Raw genomic sequence first — 19,871 nt, forward strand, 5'->3', positions numbered from 1 at the left:
TTAACGCCTTGAAGGTGGCGAGTCTGCGGCCCAGTCCTTTCCGGCGCGCCCGGCAGCCTCTGGCGTCGCCGTCACAATACCTACAGCTACAGCTGCCCCGAAGGGCACACGGCTGCAGTAGCAGCAGCCTGACAAGTGTGATAAAATGATCTTCCTTAACTAAACTCGTAAAGCACTGGGCAATAAAACTCAATCTTCTGTAAAATCCAATTAAGTCATTATCTGACTGATTGTATCTTTAATTGAAAACAGAAGTGACAGTAAATTTCTGTGATATATCAGGATCAATCGATACCGCTATACGATTCAGCCCCAAGAAGTGATTTATAATGTCAAACCTATATAGGTAACTCCACATTATTCTCTCTAAAACCACTGGTGGATGAAATTAAGAGTAAGTGCATTTAATAAAAAACAAGATGGTCAGGTTATTGATTACAACAGATGGGGGTGAAATCAAATAGATGTTTTCAAAGCACAGAGCGAAGAAAATACAAGTAATTTCTTTTTTCCTGTTTAATACCGCTCATCAAATATACACACAAGAAAATTCAGTCATCAATAACATTTTTATTTCAGGTACAGCCGCAACTATACAGAACAATGAATTTTTTTTAGACTAGTTTCATTTCAGGATGGCTTCTGTTACATAAGGAGTACACCACTAGCAACTTTTAACAAAAAAATGAACTCAGAAATCTATAGTAGCTTTTAAAGATGTACTTATCTTCAAATCAGATTACAACCTAAGGTTACAAAATAATCTAGATTGCATCCATTTTTTTAAATAGTAGAATGTGCATCATAAACTCTTATATTTTTCTAGAAACAACACTCAGGAACTCTGCATTACTAGGGTTACTTTAAATTGTATTGTTTTCAAACTACCCTTTAGAAAAGGTAGCAATTCTTAAAGTCATTAATTTTTTCTTCTGACTATTTCAGTCACATTTTGGATTTGAGGGGATGGGGTCGGGGCTAGGCTTTTCTAACAGCAACACAAACACACACACTATTTCTATTTAACCTTCTGCAGATTTCTAAAATAATCACTAACTCTATTATTTTCTTCTCACCAGTCAGGAACGTGGCTAAATTTATAGTTTAGCACTTTTATTAAAATACTAAAATTCAAAAATATATCTAAGGCACCTAAGATTTCATTTTAAAACTGGAAGTAATTGACACATTTAGGTGCAAATGTACTGCTTTACTTGAGTGAATTATTGTATTTCTTGAAAACTACATGTAAACCAGTGTCATAAAAAAATGAGGGACACTACTATTTAATATTTAACTCCGTGAGCAAAGCACTTAATTGGTGCATACGGTAGACACAGATACTAAACTATTCCAAATGTGTTCTAGCCTCTGGGCTAAGCTCTAAGGAGTATAAACCAAACATCTTCTCAACAGTTAAGTTGGCGTGAGTTAAGGCAAAATGTTAACAACAAACCCTGTGTATAAACGGAATAAACCTGCCACTCCAGGTGAATGGCCAAAGGCATCGGGGTGCCCGATTATTCGTCGTCGTCACCGTCCTCGTCCTCGATGATGGGAGTGACCGCAAAACTGCTGGGCTCCGAGGCAGATTCACATTGGAGCACTCTCTTTGAGCTCTCGTTACTAACAGAAGAGCTGCTGGAGAGGGAAACCAAGCCAGAATCTTGACTGCTGGGTGGCGAGAATACTGGGAAGTGGGGAGAGACAGAGGGAGAAGAGTGCGTTAAAAGTGCCTAGTCTTTCTACATTCACCGTGCAATTAGGTTCCAACAAAGAAAAAGGCGCTCTGCAATTTCTATTCGGAGTTGAAAGTGTTTTCATAGACACTCATTAAAATCCCCAGTGCTTCTTTAGAATAAAAAATAGTATTTCTGCACAGTATTATCTATTTAATTGAAGAGGCAAGTTAAGTAGCAGAGTTTCAATTTTATGTTCATTAAAAACAAAAAACAGCCTTCTCCCCCCTCTTTGGGGACACTATTTCCACCCTTCACTGAGCCCCTCCCCTTTATGTAAACGATGCTAATAGAATGAGTCTTGTCAAATGATCCATCTGACAAATTACCCCAAGCAAGACCCCACCCATGTATTTCCACCATTTGACAGGTAACCCTAGTTTCTCAGTAGCTAGCAAATGAAAGCGATAGCTTATCAACTTTCCTGTTAGTTCTCTTGGATAGAGGGAAACAAACACTTGGGGAAAGGTGTACATACCTTTTAAAAAGCATACATAACTTTTAAAACGTCAAGAGCAGTAAATGGGAAGGAAACTTAAAAAAACCCCAAAAATTAAAAGAAACTGAATTATACAACACTAAAACAGAAGTCAGGAAAAGGTTTTAACAGCAAACCTATAAACATGAAACTCCACTAGGAATCTGACATTAAATATGAAGGATGCAAAAGTAATAATGTGTTGAACCATTTTTGCAACCTTACAAGCCACAGTAGATACAAAATTTAAGCAAAAGGGTCTCTGACCTTCTTAACCTTAGCTGAGTTTAGATCCACCCCCAGAACTCCCTTCCTGCCTAGTGTGAATGTAATTAAGGGGAAGCTGCAGTGGTAATTTCTCTCCTCATTAACTTCCTGATTGGTTTCAGCCTCAGGATTCCGCAGGGCAGTAGTTTGTCACCAATTCCAAATGGCCAATCGTTAATACTAATGTTTGTGTAACTAACTGCCAGCATCTGCCACGGCTTCTTGTACAACAATAATGGTGAAAGGGTACATTAGTGCTCCTGTGTTAATTCAGCTTGTGTTCATCAATAGGGAAATCTATGATGTAATTAGCAAAATGCACTGGGAGCTGAGTGCTGAAGTCATTTGTAGAGAACTAAATCATAGTAGAAGCTGTACTGGGTCCTGATGTGTTTGCCATCAATACTTATTATGTTTGGAATTTAATAAGGTATATTACCATGCTGAAAAGAGACCTTTTTACAAGAGAACACTATTTACGCTTGTTATGGGTTTCGAGGTTTGCTGAAGCTAGTGGAACCACACAGAAATAAAAGAACAGAGCTGGGACTTAAGAAGCGGATCTTTAACCACTCCACTGGACCAAATTATCTGAGAAAGCCCCGTCTTCTAATGTGACATATGGACAGACAGACAGACAGATGGATAGTCTGGGATAGCTACCTCAATATCCAGTTAGGAAAGGAATGTTCTGAAAACTTAGTAAGTTAATAAATTTGAAAAACAGTGTGGATAATTTCCCGACAAGCAATTTACTTTTTTTTTTTTTTTTTTTTTTGCGGTACGCGGGCCTCTCACTGTTGCGGCCTCTCCCGTTGCGGAGCACAGGCTCTGGACGTGCAGGCCCAGCGGCCATGGCTCACGCACGGGCCCAGCCGCTCTGCGGCACGTGGGATCTTCCCAGACCGGGACATGAACTCATGTCTCCTGCATCGGCAGGCGGACTCCCAACCACTGCGCCACCAGGGAAGCCCACAATTTACTTTTGATATTGGTAGTATTTGTTTATATTTACTAAGTTAAACAAAAAGAGTACTAATTTGAACCTAGGAAACCTGAAGCTTTAATTTTCTCACTGTTCATTAAGGCTTCTTACTAAATTTGAACTGTTATATAGATTTAAATTTCCCTGCAAATCCAAGATAATTTATGAATTGTGTTACATGCCCAAGGATGTTGTATCTACACAGACAGCAGACCTTGCTCTGACATCTTGTGACTATACAAGGATCTGGAGAGCCAACTAAGGGCCAACCAGCGTCTGTGAATTAATCGGCCCACCCGCATCCCCACCTCAAGCCAGTGACAGAAGGTTCTCTGTACAGAAGAGATGGAGAAGGGAGTGAACATTTACTGACTACTTCTTGTATGTCACCTACTTTAATGAGTATGTAAATTTAACCCTCAAACCATTCACTGAGAGAATTATTCTCCCGTTTTACGAAGGAGGCCCTGTGGAAGCTGCCAAGGGCAGTGCAACATTGGTCAGCCCCACCTCCTGGCTTGTTCTCACCCCTGCACCATCCCCACCCTTGGGTGTCACATTTAGTCACTGGCCACTGAACCGTCCTAATCTCTGTGTTAGTTTGAGGAGGTAAAATAACTGACCCTTGTCAACTTAATGCAGAGGCTATAAAGGAATAGGCAAGCGTTCTCCAGACATGTCCTGAGCTTCTGCCTACAGTTAACAGCTGACCTAGGGATGCTCCCACCCCAGCCACAAACACCCTGACTCCCCCATTCGGCCCAACTCGTGACTGAAAAAGGAAGGGGAGGGAATTCTGCAAAAGAAAGGATTTGGGGAGAGCCCCCCTTTTGCTCTCACTTGCCTTGTGGATACTTTCTTGGAAAATATTCCTCTGACCTGAGGGTGTGAAGATGTGCAGAGTGTGTCACCTCCATAGACTAGGGAGGCTCCAAGCATACTTAATGCATGACTGCACTCCAGAGAAGATCCAAATAAATGAACTCAACCTGTTTTGCAAAATACCTGTAGTTTTTAAAGCTTTTCTCCACTCAAAATTTAAATCCATGTCCATTTCACTTCTGTTAAAGGCTTAGCATTGTCTCTGAATGTTGAAGTTAGGGACAGTATCTGTTTAACTCATTTTGTGTAGCACCTCATAAAAGGTCATCTGCATCAAAGATTTAGTGTTTATCTTAGTGACTCATGTCCAAAATTTATTTTACTATCATCCTTAAAGATGGAGGTACCCTCTTCATTTAAATGCAGCTTCATTAAACTTAACTGGGGGGAAGAATTAACAACCGATCATTTTAAATCATTTTATACCAATTAAAAATTAAAAAGCCAAAATTCTCTTTTTTTGCGTGTTGATTCTAATGAGCCCTGCAGAAGGGCTAATTTCAACTCAAAAGGTTCCTCTTCATTATTTTGTAAAAATGCTAATGCCTACTGTCCACGGGACTGTGGGGAAAGAGATGCTGTTGGTAGCACTCGAAATTGGTTCAATCTTTCTGGACAGCAGCCTAGTGACATGTAATAAGAACCGTAAAACTGTTCATACCCTCTGACCTGGTAATTCCACTCTGGGGAATAAACCCAAAGAAAGAAAGAATAACTGGCCGGGCGATGCTCAACACACCACTCTTTGCATGAAGGAAGACGTGAGTGCTTTGCTCTGGCGCTGGGGGTGGGGTGTGGGGACAGGGGACAGGAAGCTTTCACAGGCAACAGACAATTCAGGATTATGCTACCCTGTAATCATCACTAGGCTCCCAGCATTTACAGAAATGGAAGAAATGACTTCTGGAGAACGAAGTAGAGATTTAAAAGTAAGAAAATGAAAAAAAAAAAAAAAAAAAAAAAGGAAAAAGTGGGTAAACCTCTGAGGCTGACCCTGGTTTGAACCAGCAAACCCTGTATCTGTTTTCTCTCTATTAGCCTATTTGTCTACAGCAGCTAAATGGTCTTTCTTTTATTATTATTTTAAAACAAACAAAAAAACCTTACACATAATCACTCTTACCAACACTGCGGGGGGAAAAAAAGATGATTTCAGTGATGCCATCTAACCACCAACCAATATTCTTTTCGGAAAATATTATAGACTGCACCCCCCCCAAAACCCACCTCTCTAAAAAACAAAACAAAACCCAATCTAACTGCTAAATCTTTTGACACTGCAAAGACCCCTGACTTTTAACTTGAATGATCTGTTGGGAGTCAGTGGACCGGAACGAACAATTCTCTTCTAGTGATGTGAGAAACAGGATATTCGTGCTTGAGAAAAAAATTGTTCTTCCTCTAGATGTTAAATACTATTAAGCTCCCACTAAGAAACCATTTTAAAAATAAAAAATGCAAGTGGCATTCTTCAACTGTTAGCAACTCTTCACCTAGACACTGACAGGTCTCTTTGGTTTCCTCCAGTTTGCAAGCCTAGGAGTCTGATGAAAAGCTGATGAAAATGTCTTAAACAATGAATTCTTCCGCTTCATGATAACCATAGTGTTTGGAAATAAAATCATGTCCAATCAATACCACTTAGCAGATATTTGATGTTTCACAATAGGACTCTTTTCCAGAGTAGAACTGCTACCCTTCTCACTAACATTTAAAATAACTAGGATTATCTTAGCTGTCCGAAGCTTGGCAGCTTCAGCTTGTACTTTCAAACAGCATTCATTCTTGGCACTCAGAAGAAGGGATAAAAGGTAAAGATATGAATGGAGATCTTTATTCCACCTGATCTATCAAGGATTAGCTCATTCTTTTCCAGTCCATGCCTGCACGCTAGTGAAGAGGAAGGCTAAGCTGTAACTGATGTAATTAGAAACCACAAGCTGAGAATAAAATAGCCCTTTATTAATCGCCCCCATTTACTATAAATTTACCAAAAATATAATAATCTTTGAAACGATTAAATGTGTTTTTTTTCCACCTGTGTGTCATCAAAGAGTAGTGGCTAGAGAGAGAGTCTGGTTAGGATCATGCTTTCCCTGAAAACATTATCTTAATTGTCAGTCTAAACTCTAACACCAGTTTTGAGAGGGGCCAGCTCTGCCCTGTGCACAGTGTAGGGAGAAGTGGCCAAGCCATCATCAAGGAGAGCTCCTGTGGATGGAATGAGGCGCACGTTCGGTGCTTCCTCCTCGATGCTGCTGCTACAGCCTTGGCAAGCTCTAGGAGAAGCCATCTTACAAACAAGGTGAACTGATAACAGAGAGCACATATTTAACCATTATCAACACTGCCTCATTCTCTCTAAATTTCATGTGTAACACGGATACAACACAAGATAACACTCAACTTCTTAATTCTCAAAACAAACAGCAGCCTATCAAGCTTCCTTTGGCAGCCCCCGGGAGAGAGTGTGAGGACCGGGACTCACAGGCTGGCCCTGCTGGAACTGCAGACTGGCTACCCTACTGCTCAAGGAACGAGGGGATAAGTGCACCCCACCTACCACCTTACCACCTACAGAGTTCAACGGATACACGAAGGGAAGAATGCACACAAAAAGGGAAAAGAGAAGGGACCCCATTCAGCCTTCCACCTCACCTGGGACTCAGGCAGGATTATCTCGGGTGCAGGCATTCCTCCTCTTCCCCCCACTCCCACCCTCCATGACAGATTCTTCTGGACCACGGCAGGGCAGCTGCTGGGATCCCACACTCCCTGTTTATTCCATGGGGGGTGGGGGCGGGTCACCAAAACTACTCGAGTCTCAAAGCAAGCATGTGAATAAGTGATGTATCTGTGCCAGCGGCCCTACCCTGGGAAAGACTCACACCCTGAGCATGTCGTCAATCCTCACCTCCCCAGAACCCTCTTGTCCACTGGCAGTGGTGATGTTCCTGGCTGTTCCCTCACGCCCAAAGTGGCACCATGAGTCGTGGAGCCTTTTCTCACTGATATTTCTTCTTACACTCCTTCTGAAATGAGCAAGTGCGTATGTGACGGGTCATTCATTATGACTGGCTCAGCTGACGTGTCTCATCCATGAAGGCAGCACTGGGTGATACACACAATGCAAAGATTCAAAGATCCTCTAATTCACTGTGTTTTAACCAAAATATACTCAGCATCAAAACCTAAACCTAGTGTGGCCTTTTCTTCGCTTTCATGACAACATTCTGAGATAAATCCTCACACTGACTAATTCTGCTCTATCTTCCTCATCACTGAAATAACCACAACACCGACTTTGAAGAAATCCCCTCAACTACCTGGGCAATGAACTTAAACACCAGTTTCCTCCTCTGTAAAATGAGGCTAACAACAGGTCACTGTGATGATCATTGAGTACATAGTAGTTTCCTTACTTCCTTTGTCTTCAACTTCCGTGTCTTCACATTAGAAGATCCTTGCTTTTGAAGGTGCCAGAATCCAATCAGTATTTAGTACAAGATCTGTTCCCTCCAGGCCACACATAATGTGCCTTGAGAGAGCCAGGAACCAGGGATACACATTTTACTTCCCTTGGGGCCTACATGACAGCCAGAGTGTCAAATCCAGGAGGCAAACGACCTGGTCCTCATTTGGACAACAGGTCCCTCGTTACATAAGCTCTGCCTTTTTCATTTTTTGAGAAGGGGTGTCCAATCAAAATGAAGCAGCAGAATACCTCTGGACATACTAGACCAAAAATAGTGTTGTTATCCAATGATCAAGCCAAACATTCCTTCAGGCAGCAGTATTTGAAAGCAGGAAGAATCTTCCTTTTGAGCCTAAGTTTGTCCTAAAAGTTGAAAACTCTGGGAAGTACTAGGTACAGGCTTCAATGTCCCCAAAGAAGTAGGGGTCTCATTGCTCCTAATCGACAACTTTTGGGTACCTGGAGCCCTGATGGGATAAGGCTTGCTGGGGTACCAGAAGCTGACCTTCAGTCACAAGGCAACAAAGCAGGGCTAGGGTGAGGTGTGTGGGTTTTGCCAGAAGACCATCTCTTACTATCCGAAGACCCTGGGCAAGTACCTTACCCTCTCCGTGCCTCCATCTCCTCATCTGTACAATGGGGACACAGTACAGCACTTAGGATGGTTCTACACAAAGCTTTGGGGCCCCATTAAGCCCGATGCATCTGAAAAGCCCACACTACCATTGTACACAGCTGTACCATCTGGTCACCCACATGTGTGTCCCACAGACGCAGCACTGCAGCACTGGATGTGGTCCGAATTGAGCTCTTTTCCTAGCATCACTCCCCTCAGCTGCCCCCATCTATACCCATCCTGTCCTGCTTAGTCTTTCTTGAGTGCTTGTCATCTCTGGTCCAGCTTCTCCTCTCTGAAGAGGCAGACCATTTTCCCACCACATACGTGTACTGACAAGGGCAGGAAGGCTGAGGGGGTCCTGCTTCCGGGCCCAGCTCTGCTCATTCTGGAGGGTCTGTTAGGCCAGGCTGAGCCCAGTTCCCAACAGTGGCCACCTGAGAACAAGTGTGGAAAGACCATGAGCTCTGCCGTCAAGACATGGCACCTCAGTAAACACCTCTGAGCATCAATTTCTTTCACTGTAAAAGGAGGTAATAATGATGTATTTCATAAAGTTGCTCAGAGGATGGAAGAGATAATAAATGACAAAACCATTTGTAAACGTGAAGACTCCTCTCCCCTGGCCTGAGTCTGTGCACTTCCCTAAGGAAGGAGTGTGATTTAGCCTCTGTCCTCCACTGCCTAAGACAGGACCAAGAAATTAGTAAGACTTTTATTAAACACTGGTTGGGAAAGAAAAAAAAAAAAAGAATTAGTGTCAACACAGCTCAAACGTCCCTGAATGTTTTCAGACAAGTTTCAATTTCAACGTTCAGAGAAAGGTGACTTTTACTTTATTTGTGCTTCTTTACACGCCAGAAGGCTAAAAGTAAAGATGAATTCTGAACTGAAACCCAAGCCTGTTATATTGTGTCTTCCTGGGACTTCAGGTACACATGACATTACCTGAGGCCGGGCCACAGGGGAAAGGGACTTGGCTGAACCAAGAGCAGGAGCAGAGCAAGGGGAACCTCCTCGAGAAAGAAACAGAAAGTCCATTATATAAAACACTAACACCCGGTAAACTGAAATTCAGCCAAGAACATCTACTGTACACTACCTGGCGCAGTGCCGTGCACCCAGCAGGTGCTTAATCAGGGACAGGGGAGTGAGAAAGACCATGGAATGTGGTCTTCACAAGACATGCTGCCACCACAAAACAGGGCTAACCCACATACTGGCAAAGAGAGTCTCAAGTCTAAAACCACTTTAGAGGATTTTAAAGTGCAAAGGCTTTGTCTAATTTTGTCTGTATTTATTGGAAGGACCCTGGGCACCGACACAAGGAGAAAAGCCACATCAAACACACCCTGAGGCGTGATCTCAGCCACAGAGCCTGGCTCTGGACAAGCCCGCAGGACCACGTTCCTTGGGGACTCTGCAACGCAAACCACATATGGTACCACGGCTGGGTGGTCACAGGTGCAACTGCATTTGAAAACAGAGTTTAAACAGGTGTGTGATCATCTCAGAAACCAAGGCAGACCAGGCTAACAAGAGGCTCCACAAGTCACCTCTGGAAGAGAGTTCCCATTTGATTCTGGGAAAGCGGTTTTCTCAGATACAAAAGAAATCAAACCCGCAAAGCAGGCCGCGGCATTCGCCAGCCTAGAAACTAGGTTGGCTCTGTCCAGATATTTTGCAACAAGAGACATTTTTAAAGTAGCTTTGCTGAGAGTTTCCTTCACACTGAGAGGAAAGAATCACAGATGCTTCAACCTTAAAGGGTAATGTATGATGAAAATCTCCACCTTCATGGGACTCTTGTTAAGACTAAGAAAAAAGATTAAAGTTTTGGAGTCAACACCACTGCCAGGAGAGCCAGGCACGAGGAAAGGGAATGCAGCTGCTTTCTCACCTGGGGCCCGAAATGAGCTCGGTTTCCGGCTAATCCACCAGACTGCAGTCAGCCTTTCACTGTGGAATTAATTACATCATCTCTGATAAAACATGCTGTTTAACAAAATATGTAAGATGTGCAGCTTCAGCCGTATGGCTTTGAGGAACTCTTTCATGGAAGCAACCTAAGCGTCCATCGACAGATGAATGGATAAAGAAGATGTGGCACATATATACAATGGAATATTACTCAGCCATAAAAAGAAACGAAATTGAGTTATTGGTAGTGAGGTGGATGGACCTAGAGTCTGTCCTACAGAGTGAAGTAAGTCAGAAAGAGAAAAACAAATACCGTATGCTAACACATATATATGGAATCTTAAAAAAAAATGGTTCTGAAGAACCTAGGGGCAGGACAGGAATAAAGAGGCAGACCTACTAGAGCATGGACTTGAGGGTACAGGGAGGGGGAAGGGTAAGCTGGGACAAAGTGAGAGAGTGGCAGAGACATATATACACTACCAAACGTTAAGGTAGATAGCTAGTGGGAAGCAGCCGCATAGCAAAGGGAAATCAGCTCAGTGCTTTGTGACCACCTAGAGGGGTGAGATAGGGAGGGTGGGAGGGAAGGAGACGCAAGAGGGAAGAGATATGGGGACATATATATATGTATAGCTGATTCACTTTGTTATAAAGCAGAAACTAACACACCATTGTAAATCAGTTATACTCCGATAAAGATGTTAAAAAAAATTCAGATACTTTGCAATGAAATGAATAAAAGAGAAAGTTCACAAGCCATTTCACAAGTAGAACTTGTGTAAAAGTTGCAGCTTATAATTTGAAAAGAAATACTGTGCCCCAAATGATATGCTAGTAGCAGGATAGAAGACTGTGTCCAGTAAATTATTTTATCTTTACTGTCAGGAGATGATGCCTTCTTCTTCAAAAAAAAAAAAAAAAAAACAAGTGCAAAACTCCATCAGTATTGGCTACTAATACTATGCCAACTTTTCCTTCTCTTTCTTTCTAACTAGGGTTACAGGAAATTTAAAATGAGTAATTATTAGTATTTTTCTCGGGTACAGAAGAAAGCAAACACCAGGACACATTTAAATAACATACACCAGATGAAATCAATCAGGATAGAAAATTCCAGGCATTTCCAGACAGGAGAATACATGCTTACTCAGTCACACAGGTTGTTTTACCTCCTAATTACAACACAGCCATCATGGGTGGGTAAGATAGTTCAGATTACAGGCTCAAGAATATGTTCTTTTGGAACGGTCCATGTTAAGGGTGAAGAGAAACAAGAAAGTAGCACAAACTATGTTTTTCCGAAAGAGTATTTACACACTTTGCATAAGACCCCAACTGCTAAAAAAACAAATCATATATGTCTTTCTGAAAACATTTTTCTATTTGTTTAAAATGCCTTCTGTTCAACTAGATCCCAAGAAAGGACTTCAATGCTAAAGAGGTTTAATCTGTGGGTGATATAAGGCATTCAGGGAATGTGATTGTGCCCTCCCCCCTCCAGGGGTTTATGATATTTTTTAATTGTTTCAGGAGAGAAGACCTCACGTCTTGACAAGTATTTTAGTTTGCTTTCAAGAAAAGATTTTCCTTCTTCCCCCCATCTACATCCTGTCTGAAACTAAACTTAACTGTAGCCTTTTTTCAGGGACTTCTCAGAACAACCCACGTTCTCTTTGGGCGAGAAGCTTCTGGGCAGGACCTGCTGGGGCTGGTCAACCAAGCTCAGCTCTGAACTAAATGAAGGAAACCAACGCTGGCAGGTACTTATCAAAGTATAAGACAACTTTCATTTAATTCTCCCTCCCAATGGTCAAAAAAATTGGTCTCCTTTCAGGATTTTGTTTTCTGCTTAAGGAAATTTTTATTGTGGTAAAATACACATAATGTAAAATTTACCATTTTAACCACTTTGAAGTGTACAGTTCAGCAGTATTAAATGTATTCACGATGTTCTGCAACCGTAACTACCCAACCATCTCCGGAACTTTGTCACCTTTCCAAACTGAAACTCTGCACCTATTAAACAATAACTCCCCCCATTCCCTCTGCCCGGCCCCTGGTAACCTCCCTTTTACTTTCTGGTTCTATGAATCTGACTACTCTAGGTACCTCATATAAGTGGAACCATACAGTATTTGTCTTTCTGTGACTGGTTTATTACACTTAGCATAATGTCTCCAAGGTTCATCCATGTTGCAGCATGTGGCAAAATTTCCCTCCTTCTTCAGGCTGAATAACATTGCATTCTAAGTACAGCCCACATTTTGTTTACTCAGGCATTTATCAGTGGACATATGGATGTGTCTGCCTTTTGGCTCTTGTGGATAATGCTGGTTATAAACACTGGTGTTCAAATATCTGTTCAAGTCCCTCTTTTCACTTTTTTTGTGTGTATACCCAGAAGTGGAATTGCTGGATCATATGTTAATTCTATTTTTAAGTTTTTGAGGAACCACCATACAGTTCTCCACAGCAGGGGCACCATTTTACATTCCCACCAGCAATGTACAAGGGCTCTGATTCTCCACATCTTCAGCAACACTGGTTATTTTCTGGGGTTTTTGTTTGATTGTTTGTTTGTTTTTTAATAATAGCCATCCTAAGGCGTGTGAAGTGTGGGATTTTGTCTTTTGATCCTTTTACACTAATCCTTTCCTGCACTACATCCTCTCTTCCCCAACCCTGACCTACCACCCAGTCTCTGTTTTATCATCACCAAACTTAACTGAAGAACTGGCCCACTGCCCACTACTCACTGGGTTATGCCTGGCAAACTGGTAGCTGTTTCACTCCCAGAAAAGCTTTCTCAAGGTCACCCATAGCCTGCTGGTCCCCAAAGCCAATGGCCTGTTGCAGTCTTTCCCTCTTTGCTCAGGAGCACTGACACCTAACATGTCCTCTCCCCTGCATCCCCCTCAGCTGCCCTCCAGGCTTTCTGCCCTCCTGGACCATCCTTCCCCAACACCAACCCTAGACACAGACTCTCCAAACTACTCCACTTGGTCCTCCCATCCACATAAGCTTTAAACATCACCTCCTTGCAAATGACTTCACAATTCCTATCTCTTGCCCCAATTTCTCACTGAGAACCACTTCTGTATATTAAATATTGGCTGAACATCTCCACCTGGATGAGTTTCCTGCAATGGAACCTCACCTGTTTAGAACTGAACCCACCATCTTCTCCTCTCTTGGGTCCTGAGCATGCCCACATCACCTGCAGCTCAGGCTCTCTCGGACCCATCCCCCAACCTAAGCCACTGCTCTGTCCCGCTCTCTTGAACTGCACAGAGCCCTCCTGCATCTCCCTCCCTTCCAGTTACCCTCATCTGCTAGCATCTGGTTGCCCTGTCCAGTCTTTTCTACTTCATCTTAATTTATCCCAGTATGGCCAGTTAGTTATTCTTCCAGAAGCATGTCTTTAACAAGATGTTTCTTTCTAAATAAACACCTATGGAGACTTCTGAAGAGCTGAGAGTACAAAGATAGATCTCTGTGACAATGAACCTGAACCCTCAAGAAAGGTTCAGCATCCTGAAGGCGAGAAAGAGGAGAATCCATTTTGTAAATGTCTGTCATCAGAGACTGGGAGGCAGAGAACTTTGGCAATCACAGGAGAAATTATGAGTTGTTTGGAAAATTCATTTATGCAAAAAGAGATCATTGTTCAGTGATGGCAAGTTAATGTGACCTCATGAATCTATCCTTAAACCCAGTCCTTGGATGGATGTAACTTCACTCTGGACACTAAGAGAAATACCAGAAGGACAGAAGCTGGAAGACTGAACAGTATACAGACATTTTTTTCCCTCCAGAACAAAAGAAGCTTATAAAACTGCGACCTTAAAAAAAAATAGGTAGGGCTTCCCTGGTGGCACAGTGGTTGAGAGTCCGCCTGCCGATGCAGGGGACGCGGGTTCGTGCCCTGGTCCGGGAGGATGCCACATGCCGCGGAGCGGCTGGGCCCGTGAGCCATGGCCACTGAGCCTGCGCGTCCGGAGCCTGTGCTCCGCAACGGGAGAGGCCACAGCAGTGAGAGGCCCGCGTACCGCAAAAAAAAAAAATAGGTAATATGGTGTCAGTGGACAGATTTTGCATAGATTGCTTTCATTACTGTTGACTGGTTGATGACTGACTGACGGAAGATGTGACAATACAATAAATAAGGTTGATTCTACAGACCGACATAGAACTCTGGCCCCAAGAGCGAGCCAATCCACATCCTTCTCAAGCACACCTGAAACATTAATACAACATGACCACGTACTGATCTACAAAGCCAAGTCTCCACAAATTTCAAAGATGCGTACCTTTCAAACCTTTGAAGTCTTGCAGATTTAAGTCTGTAGTCTATCAGAGTAACTACTAAGAAAAAAACCTTTCAGCTTTAAAAAAATGATAAAGGAGAATATAAATTTCACTGACTCTGACTAACCAACAGGCCAGCATTTGGCCACAACATAATTGATTGCACCCTTAGCGCTACTGTTGAAAGTAGTTAAGAGCTCAGGCACTGATTCCAACCCACACACTCCTCCTCGATCCCACACTCCAAGTAGATCAGGTATTTTCACACTTGGTTCATCTTCAGTGAAGACTGTAATTAAATCTTTAATTTGAAAACAAGAGCGAAAGCCCGGCACTCGCAGCATTATTGGCCCCCCTCAAAGCTTAGAGCAAAGAGCAATCAAGTACCAAATGGCGACCTCTGCTCCTTCAAGCTCAAGGAACCTGCTCATTTCAGAAGGTACCAGCTCATCTCAAAACTGACAAATTGACATGTGGAAATGCTTTCCACAGTTATCTGCAAGCTTCCTGGGGATCAGAAACATTATTTAAATTACATAAACTGTCAAGTTTATGTGCTGCCTGGCCTTTTGATTACACCGTAATTTTTAAAGCATCAATTTCAGAACATGCTTTATTTCATATTCAAGGTGTTGGAAGAGACCTCTTAGGGAGCTGAATACCCAGGAACACAATGACTACTGCTGGTCCTCTTTATGTCTTTTTTTTTTTTCGGTATGCGGGCCTCTCACTGTTGTGGCCTCTCCTGTTGCGGAGCACAGGCTCCGGACGCGCAGGCTCAGTGGCCATGGCTCACGGGCCCAGCCGCTCCGCGGCATGTGGGAGCTTCCTGGACCGGGGCATGAACCCGCGTCCCCTGCATCGGCAGGCGGACTCTCAACCACTGCGCCACCAGGGAAGCCCCCTCTTTATGTCTTAACACTCTTCTTATGCATTAAAGAAGGCAGTGTGGTGCTAATTGGTTACTTAATACATGGAGTATGTCTTGAGCATCTGCTCTGTGCCCAGCACTATTGTAGATGAAGAGAATACAGCCATGAATAAAACAAGTCTCTTCTCATAAGGAAAAAACCAGGGACACCTGTAATCAGAGACACCTGGGAGCAGATTCTTACTGGTGATGTGACTGTGGGCAATAACTGAACACTATAAACCTCAATTCTGGACATTCGTTAATGGAAAACAATAATGTTAAGGGCTGTAGTCATTACAACTAAAATATATTCAGTCAACACTATTCCCTCCTCTGCTTTTCCCTTTCCATAATAAAGGAGCAGTAAGTACTTCACAGGTACACCAGGCACCATCTGAAGCAAAATCAGGAGGAAGGTGAATTGTTTCTCAGTTACCCTTTTACCTGACCCTTTGCGCCTCCCTCACCTCTGTGCACTTCTTTTCTGCTCTTAGGTATCCGGTGCTCCCTGATCCTCTCCCCTGGTCTCCTCTCTGCCAAATGACACCTCCCCCCTCCCCCCAACCCCTCCAGACACAGTTCTATTCTCTCAGTTTACTGCTTACTCTCTCAAGAGTTTACTCTTGATGAAAGGCATCCGGTTAAACTACTTCACTCAGGAGGTGAACTCAGGCTTCGAGCTCTAACCTCCTGTTGGTATCCTCATTTCAAAGTGGTGGCTTCTAGACATTGCAGAGATGTCACCTTTTGGGGCAGAGCAAATTTCTAAAGTGTTGCCTATATCACTCAGTATACAGAAGGTACTGCTATTAAGTGGTGGATCCTAGAGTTTTACTTTTACTATGTCAGGTTTCCATAATTTATGGAAAAGACGCATCCTTGCTGAGTAAGGTTCCGGCCTCAGCCTGGTCTGCATCCCCACCCTAGAATGGTGTCACAGCCTTTCAAAGTATCTACCAGTACAAGAATCTCAAGCTGATAATCAGCTTCCCCTCCACTTGCTTTCCAGGAGCTTAATTAGAATGTAGTCCTGTGGCTCACCAGAAAACGACTGATATTTAAAGAACTGACATTATAAGGCAGTTATTTTCGGCTAACAATAAGTCTCATGTTTTCTAGTGCTTCATGAGGCTCCAGGATTGTATGTGTCAGAGCACAGAATAAAATGAACTTCTAATTATCTTCGTTAGGAAATATTGCTATTTGTAACACTGAACCAGATAAGATTGTGAGAAAAAGAAAAGACACAAACATTAGCATTAGCTAATGAATGTGGTTGGTAGTTAAGGGGGAAATTTTTTATAGTGCTAAACCAAGGTCATCCATTTATTTAAAAAGTCCTTAGAACCTTTTGTGAAAAAACAGACTATCAGATATCACAGGTTTTAATTTGCTTTAACAAACATGTATTGTTTTCATAGTAATAAAAAGTGATATAAAAGACAGAAAGCAAGGATAAAAGGAAATCAAAGAAAACAGGCCACCGCGGGGAGCACCGCTCTCTGCTCCTGCACTGTAGGAGTGAACTGCTTTCTTTATTGAGTGCAGGCTGGCAGACCCTGGGGCAATGAAACAGGACTCCTTAGGAAGGATGGACTATCGGCCCCAGCAGGAGCTGCTAAGTGCTGACTTAGGTAAGCAGGCCTGTGAAATGAGGTTCAGCCCACATTATTTATTAGCATAATTATTAATAATCATCGCTATCATTCACTGAGCCCCTATCATGTTCCAGGCATAGTACTTATCATCTCCACAAAAACCCTTTGGGGAGGTGGGCATTAATATCCTCATTTGGCAGATTTAAAAACTTGAGGCTCAGAGAGGGTGATTAACATCCAAGGTCACACAAGTGCTGAGAGTCAGAGCCAGAGTCTGTACTCCGGACTTGAACCTGGGACTGTCCACCACAAGGCCGCAGTACATTACGATGGGTTTGCCGGTGTGATTTCTCACGCAGCCTACTCTGCTGACACGACCCGGGGAGCCCTCTGCCATGAGCCCTCCTCTTCTTCATATTCACAAAGTTGCTGCCCAAGCTCCCCTCCAGAAAGCCATGATTTTGCTGAAAAAGACAGCTTTGAAGCCCAAGCATCACCTGAGCTGCAGGTTTGCCTTTTCAAAATGAATCCAGGAAAGCAGCTACCCAGGGGGTCCCAACTCCCACATCTTTTCAATCTACTTTCCAAGCAGAAGAGATTTCAGGGACCCAACATGTAATTCGGTGGAGTGAAGGGCTGGGGAAAGGTATCCATCTGCTGCCTATCAGGTGTTTCAGAAAGTAAAGTAGGAGACACTTGGGAGAATCCTGCAGCCTCTTCAAAGGCGACCCCCTGTTGCAGAGCCTTCTGAGCCCCGAAACAGCAGAGCACAGAGGAGGGCCAGCAGAGCCTTCTGAGCCCCGAAACAGCAGAGCACAGAGGAGGGCCTCCCTCCTGGGCCAGCAGGGAGGATGCCAGGGGCCGTGGGGGGATGCTGACTTCTACCAAGACCCCCAGGCCTCTGGTAGGAGAGTCGGAAACAGAACCATAGGATCTGGGAATTTGAGAGCAACCAGATACCCAGATACCAAAAAGAGTGATATCAAGAAAAGGGGTTTTAGAGGGCTTCCCTAGTGGCGCAGTGGTTGAGAATCTGCCTGCTAATGCAGGGGACACGGGTTCAAGCCCTGGTCTGGGAGGATCCCACATGCCGCGGAGCAACTAGGCCCGTGAGCCACAACTACTGAGCCTGCGCGTCTGGAGCTTGTGCTCCACAGCAAGAGAGGTCGCGATAGTGAGAGGCCCGCGCACCGCGATGAAGAGTGGCCCCCGCTTGCCACAACTAGAGAAAGCCCTCGCACAGAAACAAAGACCCAACACAGCAAAAATAAATTAAATTAATAAATAAACTCCTACTCCCAACATCTTCTTAAAAAAAAAAGGGGGGGGGGTCTTAGGGACTTCCTTGGTGGTCCAGTGGCTAAGACTCCATGCTCCCAAGGCAGGGGGACCAGGTTCGGTCCCTGGTCAGAGAACCAGATCCCTCATGCTGCAACTCAAGATCCCGCATGCTGCAACTAAAGATCCCACATGCCGCAACTAAAGATCCCAATGTCGCAATGAAGATCCCATGTGCTGCAACTAAGACCCGACGTGGCCAAATAAATAAATAAATAAACGTTTTTTTAAGAAAGGGGGTCTTATTTTTCCCAAGTTACATTGGCCTGAGGAGAGGAGAAGAAAGGGGCACAGAAGACCCCTACTAATATAAAAGTGTTACTTTTCCCTTCATCTGATTTAAGATAATGATGACGAGCTCAGCAAAGTGCACACCTGGAGGAAGGACAGCAGGGTGTAGGTGGGCTCCAAGGTGGATCCGTCCCATAGGCCTCCCGCTCACTAAGCACAAAGGGGCACAAGAGGGCTGAATTCTGGGCCGATCCATACAGGAGAGTTTTCAGAGTAGATAAGTAATTACCCAATTCCACCTCCTATGACCTTCCATGAAGGCAGGATAGAGACAGTGAAAAATGAACCAGTCACCCCAGCAAGCTCCAGCACCTCCCGGTCAGCAGTATCAAGGGCTCCTGACACATCTAACAGAAACACCACAGGGCCTGACCGGGGCCACCAGCGGGAAAACCTATCCATCAGCAAAGCTAACACAGTCCAGTTCAGGCTCAAATCTAAAGCCAGAGCATCGGGATGGTTAGCAGTACAGAAATACACTCCTGGATTCTACGGAATTTGTAACACTATACTGTCCCTTGGGCGAGTCATGTTTGGGGCCTCAGTTTCCACATCTATAAAATGAGGGGGTTGAGCTCAGGGGCTTCAAACTGCTCTCTCAGAACTAAAATTCTTTGTGTTAACGACTTCTGAAATCTCCATTTCTTTTAAGCTCTAAAGGTTTAAGTGCCTACTTAAAGTCAGAATTAATCAAGTACAAAACAGAACTAGTTCAGTATCAAGTGATCACTCCTGAAGATATGGAGACCTTTCTTCCCTAGTGGAGACATTAACATTTTCTCTGTCAATAATGTACTAAGATTTTCCCAGTCACTGGGATTCAGCCACTGAACAGGAGGTTCACCTCCTCCGTCTCTGTGCTGATACAGAAGAGGAGCTTCCGGTGCCATGTGACAGCCTCTGCCTCACAATCAATCGCTGACTTTGTTGGGAGACTTGGCTGAAATCTGATCATTGGCTAACTTTTCACAATGAATTTCCTAACACTATAATTTATTTGATATCTCGATTGGCTCAGTCTATGAATCCAGTCCTTAGAAGAGTGTCAATCACTGCTT

General features: G+C 43.6%; 1 protein-coding gene across 1 annotated transcript in view; it reads right to left on the minus strand.

Moving 5' to 3' along the window:
• The window catches only part of DMRT1 (doublesex and mab-3 related transcription factor 1), a 102,617-nt gene continuing 82,746 nt past the window's right edge, over positions 1-19,871 (minus strand). The window contains exons 5-6 of the mRNA XM_060100491.1: positions 1,538-1,690; positions 1-128 (exon numbers count right to left, since the gene is read on the minus strand). Coding sequence (XP_059956474.1) covers positions 1-128; positions 1,538-1,690 — 281 coding nt within the window. The remainder of the gene's footprint in view (positions 129-1,537; positions 1,691-19,871) is intronic.

This window comes from Mesoplodon densirostris, chromosome 6 (assembly GCF_025265405.1).
Source record: "Mesoplodon densirostris isolate mMesDen1 chromosome 6, mMesDen1 primary haplotype, whole genome shotgun sequence".
NCBI lineage: Eukaryota > Metazoa > Chordata > Mammalia > Artiodactyla > Ziphiidae > Mesoplodon > Mesoplodon densirostris.